The sequence below is a fragment of the Hyperolius riggenbachi genome, chromosome 5 (assembly GCF_040937935.1).
Source record: "Hyperolius riggenbachi isolate aHypRig1 chromosome 5, aHypRig1.pri, whole genome shotgun sequence".
In the NCBI taxonomy this organism is placed as follows: Eukaryota; Metazoa; Chordata; class Amphibia; order Anura; family Hyperoliidae; genus Hyperolius; species Hyperolius riggenbachi.
Window position 1 is genome coordinate 89,921,247 of NC_090650.1, and position 16,990 is coordinate 89,938,236.

A 16,990-nucleotide genomic window follows, 5' to 3' on the forward strand; every position below is an offset into this window, starting at 1 on the left:
ACATAATCCAGGTCTAGAGGATGTGTATTTGTGAAATATAAACTCCCAGGTGGTCTTGTGCAGTAACCAGGGGCAGTCCTTCTACATGCTTCAGGGCAGCAACAATTAGAGGGTGTCAAGAGGTGGCTTCCCTCTCCAAATGTCCCCTTCCTTGCACTCCCCATCTCCCCCTCCCTAGATGCGCAGTGCCGCTTCACTCATCTGCTCTCAGCACTCCAGCAATGGATCTCTGTCCACCTTACCCTTCCAGCATCTTGTATTCATGGCTACAGCGGTGCTTCATGTGACCTTTTACTTGCTGCCAGGTCACATGAGGCATCACTGTAGACAGAGAGGAAGCAGCAGGACTACACGTGTGACTGGTGATCCCATCATCGCTAATCTGATGAGAGTGTGTGAGTGATGCGGCTCCAATGCAGCACATACCAGGGAAACTGGGAAATTGGCGGTCAGAGCCAGGATGCTGTGGGCCAGCAGACAGGAGATACTGTTTCGGTAGGAAGCAAAGGGAGGTAAGCATAGTGGCAGTGACTGCAATGCACAGGCCTATGTGTGTCACCTCTCCTCCGGTCTGGCTATTCACACAGGCATCAGGAAGGGGTGGAGAAGGTGTCCTCACCATGTAAAAATAAAAGATGCATGCATCTATTACTCCCCTCCCCTCTAAATGACTTCATGGGGCTGCTGTACACTCACTATATTCTTTTCCAAAGCGGTGCCAAATTATTGTTTTGGTTTAGTTTTCTCTAAAATGTGCAATGTAAACTGAAAAAACAAAACCGTTATTTACCTAAGAAGAGGGAAGGTTCTGGGCAGGGCCGGATTTACCATAAGGCACTGTAGACGTGTGCCTACAGGCGCCTGATACTGGAAAGGTGGCTCACTCCTGTCCTAGAGCGCATCCCTCTCTTCTTCCCTATGCAGAGCCCTGAGTAAATGAGAGGTTACTTACCCAGGTAAGATCTCCCTTCAGTCGGGGGCAACTTAATACTGAGACTACCTCTGGCCACCTAACGCTAAGTGGCACCTGTAGCTGACTATGATGGGCAAAGGAAGTAAGGGAGAAGTGACAGCTGGGTCAGAAAGCACTCTTGCGGTGCGTTTCAGCAGGGGGGTTTGTAGGTACTGTACATGGAGGGTGAAGTCTAAGGTGCCAGGACATCTATGCCTATAGGCTCGTATGATGTTAATCCGGGCCTGGTTCTGGGTCCTATAGAGCCTTCCTGTTCCTTTCACGGTCCCCTTGTTCCAGCGATGTCACCCCCATTTGAATCTCCCTCCACCCCTGGAGGCTTAGGAAGTTTTCGGGAGCCCAAGCTCTCCCGAAGACAGGCAGCTCCGTATTGTGCATGTGTGAGTGCGTGAGAGAGGGCGCAATACAGAGCCACCCATCTTCCAAAGCCTCCCACGGTGGCACAGAGCAGTATTTGACTTATTGGTTTAAAACTGGTAATGGAGGGGACAGCACTGAAATGAGGGGACCATGAGAGGAGCGGGAAGGCTTTATAGGACCCAGGGCCTCCCCTCTCCATAGGTGAGTATTTGTTTTTGTTTTCAATTGACATTTACTTTAAAACTTTTGTGTTTAACCTAAATTAACTTATGTTAGGACCACTATCACAAAAAAATGAAACATTTAAAATGCATGTGTATGCTTATGTATACAATCTACAGTTTTCTAGAGTAAAATGAACTATACATTTCAATTTTCCTCTGTTGCTATCACTTACACTGGTCCATCCCCTCATAGAGGATTATCAGGGTTTTCTTTATCTTCTATAGCACATCATGAATGGCATTTGTTTAGTCCAACTGCTAAAACAGTGTGCAAGCAGGGCGTGCGCTACCATAGAGGCAAAGGGCATGTAGGGGCTCCTAAGGTGTCTGCCCTGCCCCATCTTAACTGTTGTGCCCCGGGGCCTCTGCAGAGTCTTTGGCAGAATAGTGTCTCACCTGTGCTGGTGGGCAAGTGAGATGCTACACTGCCAAAGACTCTGTAGGGGCCTCTGGACATACATCCTACGTCCAAATATGCATGCTGGACATAGGAGCTATGTTCATGAGAAAACTGAGCCACTGGTGTTCGCAGGGCCGGAACCGCGGGGTTTGCGTGGAAAGCAGTTCCCATTCGTTGATCTAAGTCCCTTAGAACGATCGCTGGCTTCTATGGAGAAGCCGCAATTGTTCTGTTACACGTACCCTCTTCACTTCCTGTAAGTACGCTTACAGGAAGCCAAAAAAAAAAAATTAACTGTAGTCATCTTGTGGCGAAATAGTAGAACTACATCTACATACATTTTTATTAAAATGAATAGACATTTTTACATTTAAAATCTACCTCCCACACACCCAAAAATATTGAAATAACATTTTTAATTAGAAACCCCTAAAGAAAGCCTTATTGATGGCGGAAAAAACAAGATATAGATTATTTTATTGTGATAATTAGTGATAAAGTTATTGGTGAATGAATGGGAGGTGAAAATTGCTTGGATGCATAAGGTGAAAAAACATTAAAGGCTGAAGTGGTTAATCAGTTGATGTAATTAAAATGGCTACCTCCTGTTATTATTTATGCAGGCGTGTATGTAAGAACAGAGATAGTGGGGCAGGAGAAAGGAGCAATGGAAATAAAGCTATGTCACCCATAAATGCACATTAGAATGTGGAATTCTTGTTAAAAATACAAAGTTTGTGTGTCAACCTCTGCTCTATTGTAAGTTCTGTAACCACTGGGACCTTTGTATTTACAGCTGTAATAATGCCTAGTACTGCAAGGCTTGAATACAACATACACCTGCTGTTTTACAAGAGCATATGTTAAGGAAAAGACGCAAACAAAACAAACGTCAACCTTTAATCAATGTAAACATGACATTATCTTAGGTACAGCTGAATAGAGCATGGTGACAACAGAGGTCCATATGGTGTCATTGTCCCACTCGTAGGTGTGGTGTTCTTTATGGGCTGTACAGCTTGCAAACAGGCTGTAAATATTTTTGCAGTATAATGTGCTGTAAAAGATGAGTGGACTATGAATACTGATCAGGATGAATGCAGGCTGTGCTGTTTGTTTAAATCCTAAACATCCACCCTCTATTGGAGCTATTTGGGGTGATGCTTCTTCTGATGAAGATGGGAGTGCATAGTGTCCAGCATGCTTGATCGAATCATTCAACGATTTCTGCCTGAAATCAGTCGAATCGTTGATTTGGCATGCTTTTTATGGCACCAGTTTTCATCTGATTCGATAAAATCATTGAATCGGATGGTCAATTGGGCTGCAAAATCAACAGATGTATGGCCACCTTAATACTAGCTAATTCTTCAGTTCAGATTACTACCAAGACATTTACATACTCATAATAATCTTATTTCCGTAAAACAAAGAATCTAGCTAGTTGAGTCATGAAGCGGATGCTACTTGTATAAGTACGCTGAAGATGAGTACTGCCTATAGATAAAGATGATAAAACATTGCATGGTGATGATAGACTGAAATAAATAAAGTTGTTGTAGGCAGTCCAGTGTGCTGGGACTTGCAAAGTTTTGGACATTTGGTAAACCAAGAACCCTCTCAATGGCTATGGCCCAATATTGGAAGACTGTCACATTAAGTCTGAAGTTTGCTGTCTTCATATTTTATTAGATTGATTTACTACATCGAGTTTGTGCTGTGGACTGTGACATTGGATCCACTTTCAACATCCATGGCATGATCCTGTTTCTATGACATGGTTACATGTGATTAGTTGACATGTCCGTTGATCCAATGTGGACCATCCATGAAACTCCAAGATGTCTAGTAGATGAATTTCAAGCTTTGAACCTCAGATACTGGAGATAAAATGAGACTAAAGGTCACCAGGAGCGCCAAAAAAGTATGGGCAATGAGATGTGTAAAAAAAAAAAAATAGCGACTACTCACAAACATGGGTTGCTATAGGCAACCACAGATTCAGACATATGAAGAAAACAGTTTCCTTGTGGATATGATGAATCAACCAGGTCAATGTGGGTCAGGCTCCTGGAAAACAAAGGGCCATTGTTTACAATTGCAGGGGAAGAGACTATGCTGGATGGGAGGAGATGCCCTTCCCCCAGATTGTGATACAATAATGTAGTCAGAGATAGATTAAGATGTAATGAGGCAAGGTAGTAGACTTGGTGCTCCCTTGTGGTCCTCTTGGTAAGCTGAAGTGAAGAGAGGTCAGAGAAGGTGGCAGGTGGGCCCATTGACACCCACTAGGCCCCAAGCATTTATCTAGGTTGCCTGGTTGCTACAACTCGGAGGGGGAATAGTAATTAACACTGCCTGGCATTTACGCATCAGTAAAGTGAGCTGTCATCCAGCTCACCCTGCGCAAAAGTGACCGGGCGGCAATAATCCGTGTACGCCCAGAGTCTCCCTGTAGCCCAGGGCTGGCGCTACCATAGAGGCAAAGGGGGCAATTGCCCCAGGGCCCCAGAGCTTGTAGGGGCCCCCGTTGGCTACAAGAGGAAAAAAAATTCAAAACGACCTTATAGTTTTTGAGAAAATCGATTTTAAAGTTTCAAAGGAAAAAAAATACACATTTAAAAACCTGCCGACTTTAATAGTTAATAGCAAATCCACCTTAAATGCTAGAAACCTTAAATTTGCAGGATATGTTAAGGAGATCATTGAGAATAAGAGGAAAAAAATATTTTTCAAAAAGACCTTATAGTTTTTGAGAAAATCGATTTTAAAGTTTCAAAGGAAAAAAGTATATTTTTAAATGCGTTAAATGTCACTTTTAGTAGCAAACCTAACGGTAGTGTAATTTTACATGCATCAAAAGAAAGAGCAATAAATTTCCTGACGGGGTTTCCAGGGGGTCCATACGGAGCCGCAGTGCTTTGGCCAGGGATCGCTATACAGCCGCAATGTGGCTGTATGAAGATCCCTGGCTATTTTCCCATTTTTTTTTTTATGTTTAGAGTGTGGGATTTTTTTTTTTTTAATTATGTAGGGTCCCCCCTCCTGAAACTTTTTAACCCCTTGTCCCCCATGCAGGCTGGGGTAGCCAGAATGTGGAGCTCTGACCGATTGGGGCTTCACACCCTGACTATACCAGCTGCAAAAAAAGTCCCTTAATGCCGATCTTTGTTGCTTAAACCGGCCCTGCTGTAGCCCCCCCCCCCCCCCCACATGCACAGTAAATGTGAGGGCCTAAAGCTACCTGTGCATCCCTCCCCCCCTCCCAGGAGGTGGTCCTGCCTCTTGCAGAAACAACAGTTTTATTGCATATTTTCACTGTAAATGATAAACAAAGCATTTGTATGTTATTTGGAATAGCAGTCTGCTCCACAGAGAAGGAAACACATTTTTTGCTTTTACTGATCATGTAAACCTCCATCCTGACCGATTTACAAAGAGGGCCACCCTGAATCTTTCTCTGAGGATTTAAATCAATTTCTAAGTTGTGTTCATGAAATATGCAGGAGAGACATTGCACTTTACTAAATGCTTTGATGAGCATCACTTACCTCAAGTCTGACACTCCAACAAGACGTTTGTGTTTAAGAGAGGCACACTAGGCAGTGCATAACAATGTTAAAAGTGATGTATCAGTCTCCCGTTTTATGCTATCGCTCAGCTGCCTTGTCAGTTAGGAGTTAAGAGTCTGGGTGTATATTTATCTTCAAATCTTAAGCGTTACACTAAGGAAAGACATTAGCTTCTCAAAATTATTTTTCATGATTATTTACGGTGACAGAGTGGCAATGATCCTTGTACAGGCTTGCCTTTATGCAAGCTTTGTCCTTGATGGAGAAAATGGTCTGTACAAGCAGATAGGTACCCAGTACAAAAAGTTAGAACTCCTTACTGAAGAAACACCTGCACAGATAAAACATGTACTACCATCAGGAAATGCAGCGTACTTAGGGCTTGATTCACTATTGTGTGATAAACGCTATCACAGCAGTTACCAAGCGAGCCGCTGCGCGCAAAGATTTGGACGTGAACGGTGTTACTTCACGTGATAAGCAATGGTTTGTGCGCGATCACGGGCGCTTTTCACGTGAAAATCACCTGTGATTGTGTGCAAACCTTCGCTTATCATGCACGTTTGCGTGGAAACCTTTGCACGCAGGGGCTCGTGTGATAACTGCTGTAATAGCGTTTATCACACAATAGTGAATCAAGCCCTAAGAACGGAGAGGAGAGTGAATACAGGAAAAAACAATGCCATAGAGATCATCATCGCATTTTACAGACAGTAGCATCTTGTGGTTGTTTTATTATACTGCAGTTTAGTTAATAATCCTGTTGATGTTGATACTTCCCACAGTCCTATGGCAAGTATTGATGAGTTTTTCAATCTATTAAATTGCCCATTTGTGCCCCATGAGAGTTTTTGCAAAAGTTTATTTTATTTTTTAATTTTCTACATTTTTTGTAATTTTTTTTTCTACATGAGAACAAACTAATTACTATTTGCTGCAAAGAGTTCCTGTACACAAATATGTACAGTTGCACCGAAATTCAACTAAACCTCATTCTGCCATCTGTGAAGGTGGCTATATACAAATGTATTTATTTATTTGAGTGATTGTATTGTTTCGAAAATCAAACTAATGCACCATACATTATTTCATTTTACTCTAGAAATTGGTCAGAATTTTCGACAATGGTCCATAGATAATTTTCAAAAAAAATCAATAGATTTTCTTGATTTAAAATAAATAATTAGCATTCTATTTTTATATACAAATGGAAAAATTAAATGTTTTGGTTGGATTTTGTATGGCCATCTTAATTTTCTACTAGGACATAAGCTTTTACTACTTATTAATTAACATCCACTACAGATGCTAAAAGGCCTTTGTGTTCTCTATTTAACTTCGCTCTTATTCTTTCCTCCTATCATGCACATTTGAAATCAAGTAATGTAAGTATTAAAGGGCTACTGTAAGGAGAGGGATATGGAGGGCGGAGGCAGCCATATTTATTTCCTTTTAAAGGGACTCCGAGCAGTGCAGAAACTATGGAAAGATGCATATCATTTTAAAGTTCTCTTTCTCCTCTTTCCAATGATAAATAAACCACCGCCCTACGCCTTTTAGTTTTCGCTATTTTCGCAATCGCAATCGAAATTGCTGCGGCCGCAACTTCGATCATGAAAATAGAGAAAACTAAAAGGCGTAGGGCAACGATTTAGGTGTCGTTAGAAAGAGGAGAAAGAGCGCTTTAAAATGATATCTATCTTTCCATAGTTATATTGTATTACACAGGGCGACTTTTTCTCAAAGTCAGCAGCTCCATTCAGCAGAAAAAGTCGCCCTGTGTAATACAATGTAACCATGGAAAGATGGATATCATTTTAAAGCTCTCTTTCTCCTCTTTCTGGCGACACCTAAATTGTCGCCCTATGCCTTTTAGTTCTCTCTATTTTCGCGATCAAAGTCGCGGCCGCGGCAATTTTGATTGCGAAAATAGTGAAAACTAAAAGGCGTAGGGTGGTGGTTTATATATCATTGGAAAGAGGAGAAAGAGAGCTTTAAAATGATGTGCATCTTTCCATAGTTTCTGCACTGCTCGGAGTCCCTTTAAGCAATACCAGTTGCCTGGTACAGTCCTGCTGATCCCCTGCCTCTAATACGTTCAGCCATAGACCCTGAACAAGCATATGCAGATCAGGTGTTTGTCATTATTGTCAGATCTATTATAAACTGGAACTCCTGCGCACTTAGCCTAATAAAGCTTTATTCAAAATTTATTATACACATATCCATGATTGAGATATCTCAGGGTCACTGACCACCCACCATATTGAGGCAAGATCTTGCAGTGCATACACTGCAAGATCTTGCCAAAATATGGTGGGTGGTCAGTGTGTTGGGTGCAGATTGATGCTGAATTGGTTGGATGTGTGGTGTTGGGAGATTGATTGTGGGGTTAGTGGATGGCCTTTGTGTATGAGGATTTAATTGTGCATTAATCGAATGCTGTCTAATAATTTTCAATAAAGCTTTATTAAGCTGAGTGTGCAGAAGTTCCAGTTTATAATTTATTTGAACATTTGTGAGTGGCAGTAGGGGTGCTATTCCACTTGTCTCTTTGCAGTCCATTTTTATATTTTGGAAAAGGAGCGCTATAATCATTTTCTAGTTTCTATATATTATTGTCAGATCTGACAGGGTTAGCCACATGCTTGTTCCTGGTCTTATGCAGACACTATTGTGGCCAAATAGATCAGGAGGGCTGCCGGGCAACTGGTATTGTTTAAAAATAAATAAATATGACAGCCTCCATATACCTCTCACTTCAGTTGTCCTTTAAGCTGGTGTTCCCCAACCCTTTCCCCAAGGCCCACCAACAGTGCATGTTTTGTGGAAATCCACAGAGGTAGATAATCAGACACAAATTTCCTTACCTGTGAATGCTTGTCGTTTTCTGAAAAACATGTACTGTTGGTGGGCCTTGAGGACAGGGTTGGGGAACTATGCTTTAAGCAACAGAACAGTCCTAATTCATTGAAGTTTTCCCAGCAACCTAGTCCCATCACCAAACCAAATTATCTTTAAAATTGCTTGTAATTTGAGTTTCTGATTGACTTCAAAGCATTCATAAATATATTTAATTTTCAGCACACTACACAACTATTCAGAAAACTTCAGCAGATTATTGATGGATTGATAGGCTACTCATGATTTTCAATGATGTGTCTTCTGTACATAGCAAAGCATACACTTCACATGGCTGAGCTTTAGATCAGGTCCAACATAATATTCTTCTATTTCATCCTCAGTCATTCAGTTAGTATTTCGGGGTTTCTTGCTACTCAACAAAAAGTACATTTCGGATGTAATCACTGTTAGCTTTGTGGTTAAATGGTCTGGACTTTTCATGCTGAGGAATGCAATTTTAGGTTTGTAAATGAAACTTTCCAGTGATTACTTAAGTGTGATAAAAACTACTTTAGAGGAAGTGCAGCTAATTCTGAAGTTGCTAAAAAAAAAGAAAGAAAAGAAAATTGGAGCGATTTTGTATAAGTGAAGTTATTTTATGGAGCATTCTGTGAAATGACACCAAACATAAATGTATCCCCAAAAGTCATATTATTGCAGCTTTTGCAATGATACCTTCTTTTCATGCTTGGAATCCTCCTAAAAATTACTAAAAGTTATTTATTTTCCATTTTTAATTTTTCTTCTAGAAGGAGTATGTTGTAGCTTGACTAAAAATATGAACCTAAAAACATTTAGCGCACATTTCTACACATTCTCTTGTATGAACAGTATGAACAGTGGCAAACCGTTTCTTCTTTCATAAAACTAGGGACTCCTTGAGATATTAAATTACACAAGAACTTAGTTTATTCATTAAATTTAATACATCACTCCACGTGAGATGCCGGCTGTATACTACACTGATCTGGCACCACTGGCTTTTCACTTCAACAAAGTACTGTGAAAGGACTTTATGAGCTTCCATGATGAGGAAAATTAGAAAACACTTGATCAATGATTATATGCACACAAAGACTTTTTCACAAGGCATCTTACTGGACATCATGCCAGCTAGTGTTTCTACTACGGAATGTATTGGCATTTATATTTGCTGAAAACTACTCTAAACTGTCCATATTGTGTCCCTGAGAAAGCAGCTGGCAGGCCACGAAACGTGCATCAGTTAACTAATAATGGTGCACTGGTCTGAACAATCAGCATCAACAATCAATCAATTATATATTTGATGTTGAAAATACTTCATAAGTGTTTTCTGCGATTGTTTTAAAAATTGTTGAAGCTTTGTATGTTTATAAAGATGTGTAAGATATTTTTCTCCAATCTTATATCCCTCCTTACTTAGGTAGAATAGGTCCTGAATAAGGGCCCGTTTCCACTACACGCAGAAAAACTGACTCCAATGAATGCCTATGGGAAAATCTGCATCAGAAAAATTGTGTTTAGTGGAAACAGGCCCATATGCAATCACTGGAGTCAGTGTTTCTGCATCCAATCTATGTGTAGTGGAAACAGGCCCTTAGGGTTTGGATAAAAGGAGTGGGACTAGTACGCAAAGTGCTAAATAAATTCCAGTTTCCTATTTATGTCTTCAAATTATTTAGCACATTGTAACACTGAAAGAGCAGAGCTAAGACACATACCTAGATAAGAGAAGGGACTGATTTGTAAAAGGACTCTTAAGAAAGAATCTCAAAAGAACACACTGTGCCTCTTACCTGGACCTCAACTTGCCAGTTGCCACTCCAAAGTTCTCCTTGGTCTTATATTTACCATTGTGTTTCACCAGTTCAGCCTTCAGTAGTTTTCACTTTATGCATCCAAGCAATGTTCACCTCCCATTCATTAGCCTGTACTTTATCACTACTTATCACAATGAACTGATCTATATCTTATTTTTTCCGCCACCAATTAGGCTTTCTTTGGGGGGTACATTTTGCTAAGAGCTACCTTACGGTAAATGCATTTTAACAGTAAGAATAAGAAAAAAAATGAAAAAATTCAATATTTGTCAGTTTTCGGCCATTATAGTTTTAAAATAAAACATGCCTCCATAATTAAAACCCACGTATTGTATTTGCCCATTTGTCACGGTTATTTCACCGTTTAAATGATGTCCCTATCACAATGTATCGCGACAATATTTTATTTGGAAATAAAAGAGCATTTTTTCCGTTTTGCATCCATCACTATTTACAAGCTTATAAAAAAAAAAAAAAATAGAGAGAAATATTTCATCTTTACATAGATATTTAAAAAGTTTAGACCCTTAGGTAAATATTTATGTGTTGTTTTTTTTATAGTAATGTTTTTGTATTTTTTTATTAAACATTTTATGTGGGCATTTTTGGGAGGGTGGGATATAAATAGTGTTTTATTTGGGGAAATATTTGTGTATTGTAATTTTTTTTACTGTTACTTGTAGTTTTACTTTTTGGCCACAAGATGGCAATCTTGAGTTTGTTTACATGACGTCACTCTAAGCGTACAATGTACGCTTAGAGGGACATAGCTTCAGAAAAAGCGTAGCTTCCGAGAGAAGCTGTCGCTTTTTCAGCGGGGGAGAGGAATCAGTGGTCGGGCACCATAGCCCGATTCACTGATTGCCTGGCTAACGAACCGCGGGTCGGGAGCGTGCGTGCACACGCGCGATCGGCCGCGGGAGCACGCGGACGCGCACGTGGCCTCCTGGACGTAGGTACTACGTCCTGGAGGCATAAATGGTTAATAGATGATCAAAGTGATCCAAAACAGATTGGTTCCATTGTAGTGCTTACCAGTATTAGACTACAGTACAATATGTATGGAAGCCTTCAGCTGCTGCAGCCAAATAAACTACTTTCACATATTATCTGTTACCCCAAAAAGTACCTGTTTTCATCTTAACATATGGGGCCCAATTCAGAGCCTACTTCCACTGGGTGCTGCGTTCGTTTTCGAATCGGATGCAGCACCTGTGCTACTGCAAAGTCATAGCTGAATCACTATAGCTGTGCCATGCTGCTATAGGGATTCGGATGTATGCTACAGAAAACTGCAGCATGCCATCTAGAATCTCAACAGCATGTGATTCGAAGAGCAAGCCTATCGCCTGAATAGGCAGTTTTTCCCCATCTGGCTTGCATGCTAGGAAACGCTGCGTATTCGGAGGTAGTGGAAACGGACCTCAGTGAACTTTGTTGCTGAGAGAGCACTTCAAGTTTAGCAGGCATTATGCCAATAACATAACTCCTGTTATTATTTAGTATTTACATATCGCTGACATCTTCTGCAACGCTGTACAGAGTATATGGTCATGTCACTAACTGTCCCACAAGGAGCTCTTGTCTCTATCCTAGTCATATATCCACTGTAGTCTAGGGCCAATTTACGGGGAAGCCAATTTACTTGTTTAACACGAGAGTGCCTGGACAGTGATGAGCGAAAATGCTAATATTCTTTTTTCATTCATTTTCGTGAAAACATGAAAAAATACATTTTATTTTTCACGGTAAAAATATATATTTTTTTATTTTTTTTTGTAATACCGGGTTTTTATGAAAACACAAAAATTCAAGCACTTTTTTGTGAAAATGTTCTCCAATCTAAAATGACTTTGGTGAACATTCATGAGCAACACTATGTCCGTAGGAATGACGAGAGTGCTAACCACTATATCACTGTGCTGTTACCTACACAATGTGTACATTGCAACTATTATATGTGCCATTGTCATAGGTGTCTCTTTTCTCTAACGTGACTACTACCATAAAATGCCACTTCACCCGCTGTCCTGGTATCATATGTAACTTCCAAAACAATCATGGACACCGACAACTGTAAGCAGCCAGACAGAGGTTATTACTCTTATTACAAAAAAACAACAAAAAAACAATACACACTCTTGTTGCAACAATACTGTAATATAAAAGTAAAAGCTATAAAACACTCACTTTATTTTTTCAGTGTTTTACAGCTATAATGAATTTATTTTCAGCTGTTGATTTAAGGAATGAGCATTGGCTAATTTTGTCACATAAAATAGAGTTGCTATTCTCCTGCTAATCTTTTGTGTGAGATAAGACACTTTGCAGGGTGGGTGTGGCCACTTATTCATCCGGGCTACACTGCAAACTGGAATGACATGATTTTCTGCACTTGGATGGAAATAAGACAGTACCAGGGTGTGAGTTCCTCCGAACTTGCTGAACTGCTTATCGTATTGTAAGATGTTAGTGTGTGAAACCCACGTGATCACTGTCTGTAATGCATGCCTCGGGCATTCTACACTAAACAACAGGGTTAAATGTGGATAAATTGATGACCAGTTATTTATTATTTTATTATTATGTATAAAGCACCAACATATTATGCAGCGCTGCAAAATAAATAAAGATCATGCAAACTTGGTTACAGTAGTTCAATGTTATTGGTAAAAATAAGTCTGCTCTAGTCCTTGAGAGGGATGTTCGACAGTGAGGTTATCTCTCCAAGTGGAACCCAGCTACATCTGTATTTGGACAAACTGTACTTATCGTCGAGGTTTGCAAGCCTAGACTATTAGCCAAATTGGATCCAGTGGGAAGTTCTGTAAACTCTCGTACAAGGCCAAGGCATAGGTGTTGTCAGCCTACCGGCTAGCAACATTTTCTGTTCCTGTGTGTGTGTGTGTGTGTTGGGGGGGGGGGGGGGTAGCTAGTTAGTTAAATAGCAGACATGCAACTGTAGTCATGTTAAACCTTCTTTTTACATGTTATTTATTTAGCTACTTCTAGATATATTGTACAACGTTCAACAGTTTCAGTAGGACACATGCACCTGTGAGAGCTACCACTTCACTTGCCCTATAGCAATCCTCACTATAGTCACTAAATAGCAAGTGTTGAGGACCACTATTGTACAGAAACAATGATTTTTTTTATATGTATTTGTGTGTGAGCACTGATTAAACTCATGATTTCTCTTTTTTCTTTGTTATTCATTTCTCTTTTTTGCTTTAGAAATGTACAATTGTTGTTGTTGTCGCCTTGCAGTATATGATGTTTATATCTTTAACATTAAGTCAGATTTTAGTAGTGCAGGCAATTCAAATAAGTTGTAATAAACCAAAAACATAGAGAGGTACAGGAATGAGAATAAAAGTATGTATATATGTATCAGTGGCGTAGCTAAGGAGCTGTGGGCCCTGATGCAAGTTTTACAATGGGGCCCCCCAAGGACTCTACACATAACAATTGATACGCCACACCAAAACCTGCCAATGGCAACTACAGTGTCAGAGGTGCAAGAAGTGGATGGGGAACAGCTTGTTAATGATCACTACTATTCAAAGTATCTATAGAAGTTATTATTATGAGCACAGGACCAATAGAGAGCTAATACTGTAGTTGAGGAAGGGCCCTTCGGGGGCCCCTATGGCCCAAGGGCCCCGATGCGGTCGCTACCTTTGCACCCCCTATTGCTACGCCCCTGATATGTATGTATATATCTACTTTTTTTTTAACATAAGCTGTGAAATATATTTGCCTATAATAACTGGTATGCATTTTTATTAAATAATTCTGTATTGCTGCTTTTTAAATTGATCTGAGTAATGACTTTACTGTCTTTCTCTTGAAAATGACTGTATATTCATTTTGTGCCGGTAGTTAATATTAGTGACTGCGATATCCATGGTAGTAATAATGCTCCATTTAAATTTCACAGCTGTGATATATTTAAGAGTAATGGATCATCACAACGACATGTTAATAACTGCGCTACTTAGAACTCATAAAGAGTATGAACAAGTGTTCACTTAAAAATTATGAGAAGGGATTCTGTTACTGTCTCTTTCTCTGTGTCAGCGTAGATGCTCTATTTTGTCCCATGCAAGGAAACGCCTGCATTAATACTGTGCCGCATTAGCGTACGTTAAAAAGGGGCGCTGGGAAAAAAGGGCGCGGGGTTTTAAACGATAAGCATGGATAACGTTTAAAAATATATTGTACTGTATTTCGTTTAAAATTAATGTTTTATAAAGTTATAAATCATTAAATAATGTGCATTAAATCGGCAATTGTAAAAACGTTAATCTTTCATTTAAATAGTGAAACGTATAATGTTTAAAAAAAAAATTACTAAGTAACCCTCCCTGTACCTACCCCTAACCCCTAGACCCCCCTGTTGATGCCTAAACCTAAGACCCCCCCTGTTGGTGCCTAAGTAACCCTCCCTGTACCTACCCCTAACCCCTAGACCCCCCTGTTAGTGCCTAAACCTAAGACCCCCCTGTTGGTGCCTAAACCTAAGACCCCCCTGTTGGTGCCTAAACCTAAGACCCCCCTGTTGGTGCCTAAACCTAAGACCCCCTGTTGGTGCCTAAACTTAAGACCCCCTGTTGGTGCCTAAACCTAAGACCCCCCTGGTGGTGCCTAAACCTAAGACCCCCCTGTTGGTGCCTAAACCTAAGACCCCCCTGTTGGTGCCTAAACCTAAGACCCCCCTGTTGGTGCCTAAACCTAAGACCCCCCTGTTGGTGCCTAAACCTAAGACCCCCCTGTTGATGCCTAAACCTAAGACCCCCCTGTTGGTGCCTAAACCTAAGACCCCCCTGTGATAAGCATTAATAACGTTTCAAAAACATATTGTGCGGTTTTTTCGTTTAAAAATAATGTGGAAAAAAAAAATTGTACTGTTTTTCGTTTAAAAATAATATTAAAAAATGTATAAATCATTAAATAATGTGTAATCATGAGAAGCAGTAATAAAACATTAAGTCTCCGGGCGCCGCTTTTAAAACGTTATTTTTCTCCGGCGCCCTTTTTTCCTATCGGGCGCCCATTAAACGATATTTATTATGGGAGTGAATGGCGGCGCCCGATTTGTCCACTAGCCTCCTGCGCCCTTTTTTACTGTTACCGCCGCATTAGGCTTCGGCAGCCACAAGTGCAGTGTAGTTTTAACTATCCGAGGTCCTTAGCTGGTTATAATATCTTCTGTATAACTGTGGATTAAGCTTTCACATTGTGCTGGTTCACTCTCCCAAATGTCATGCAGACCATGTTCCTAAGGTGTTTCCTTACCTGATTAATTGTGTCTCCCAAATTAGTATAAAAATATGCATACAGCGTTGCTTGTGTATCTTCTAGTCACTGTTGTCCTGTTTTGGTAGGAAAATGTCAAGGCGGCTCCATTCTTTCCGTTCTGGAGGTATTTCAAGAAGCAAGTCTGAAGGAACTTTAATTGATTTTGATGGACAGAACGTGTCAACAGCTAAACCAGGTAAAATCCCTTACTCTAAATTTACTAAATGACACTTGCTGGTTCCCCCTTCAGGCTCCACTTTGACTGCTTCATGTGAGTAGAAGTTTGGAACCCGTTCCGGCACTAGAAGACAGTTTTAAACTCAACCACCAGTGCCAGGTCGAGGCAGAAGCTCAGGAGGCACCAACCTGGCTGCAGTGTCCTAAGGGTACGCTTATGCCACCTCAAGTGTCCTCCTTGCCCGGCCATTGCAGAGTCATGAGTAGAGCACTGTAGAAGTGCTGCAGAAGTTACTTATATCACCTCTCATTGCTAGGATCTCTTCAGCCACGATGCAGTGTGTTTTCTCTATGATTCTCTCCAGTGGCACACATAATGAGAGTTGACACTAGAGGGAGTCATACAGAGGAGACCTTGAAAAATGGCTGACAAGATCCCAGCACTGAGCGGTGAGGTAAGTAAATTCTGGTGCACCTCTACTGCACTCCGCCCGCATTCTGCATGTTGGTGGGGTAGGGTGGGCTACTTAACATTGAGGGTATATCTGACTATCTCACCGAGGGAGCTGGGCTGCCTAATGCTGGGGGCACATTTGACTAGCTATATTGGGGGCACATCTAAATACCTATACTGAGGGGAAACCCATCTAATACTAGAAGGGCATCAAGCTATATAAACTCAGAAGGAGACTACCTAACACTGGAGGTAATTTGACTTTTGGGGCACAAACGGGGGAGGGGGGAGGATTACACTTTAGAAGCAGTGAATTTTGGTCGCTTTCCTACTAGTATTCAGGCTGAGATATCTGAATTTCTGATATTTATGTTCCCAAACAATAATGGGTTCTTGCCTGGTCTATTATGGCCGTAACTCACGGCAGGCAGGCCACATTACCAGCCAAGCACAAAATGATTCTCCCCCATTGCTTTCTCAGTTCAAATATATTTAAAAAACTTTTTCCCTTATTCCAGTCCTACTATTCTGGGTTTGAAACCACATGAATAAAAAGAACTCAGCACTCCAAAAACACACATTTCCAAGCTCTGCTTGTTCAACTAATGTTTCCCACTGGGCTTAATTATTAACTTCATTTAGTAAATTCATTTTAATGTAGTTATATTTTCTCAAGTGGACGCTGAACCTCGCCTGGCTATGTTCTTATTAACAAATCATTAACTTCAAAAAATGTTGGAATGAATGTTCTCTGCAGTGTAGCAGCATTCCAGCCTTAATGATTTGCTTGCTGCAGAAGAGATTTGGTCAGCTGTTTCCC

The 16,990-nt window shown here is 40.6% G+C and overlaps 1 protein-coding gene across 1 annotated transcript in view; it reads left to right on the forward strand.

The window, feature by feature from the left end:
- The window catches only part of MACC1 (MET transcriptional regulator MACC1), an 86,625-nt gene that overhangs the window by 33,322 nt on the left and 36,313 nt on the right, over positions 1 to 16,990 (forward strand). Inside the window, exon 2 of the mRNA XM_068235986.1 lies at positions 15,626 to 15,735. Within this exon, the coding sequence (XP_068092087.1) occupies positions 15,630 to 15,735 (106 nt within the window). The 5' untranslated portion in view covers positions 15,626 to 15,629. The remainder of the gene's footprint in view (positions 1 to 15,625; positions 15,736 to 16,990) is intronic.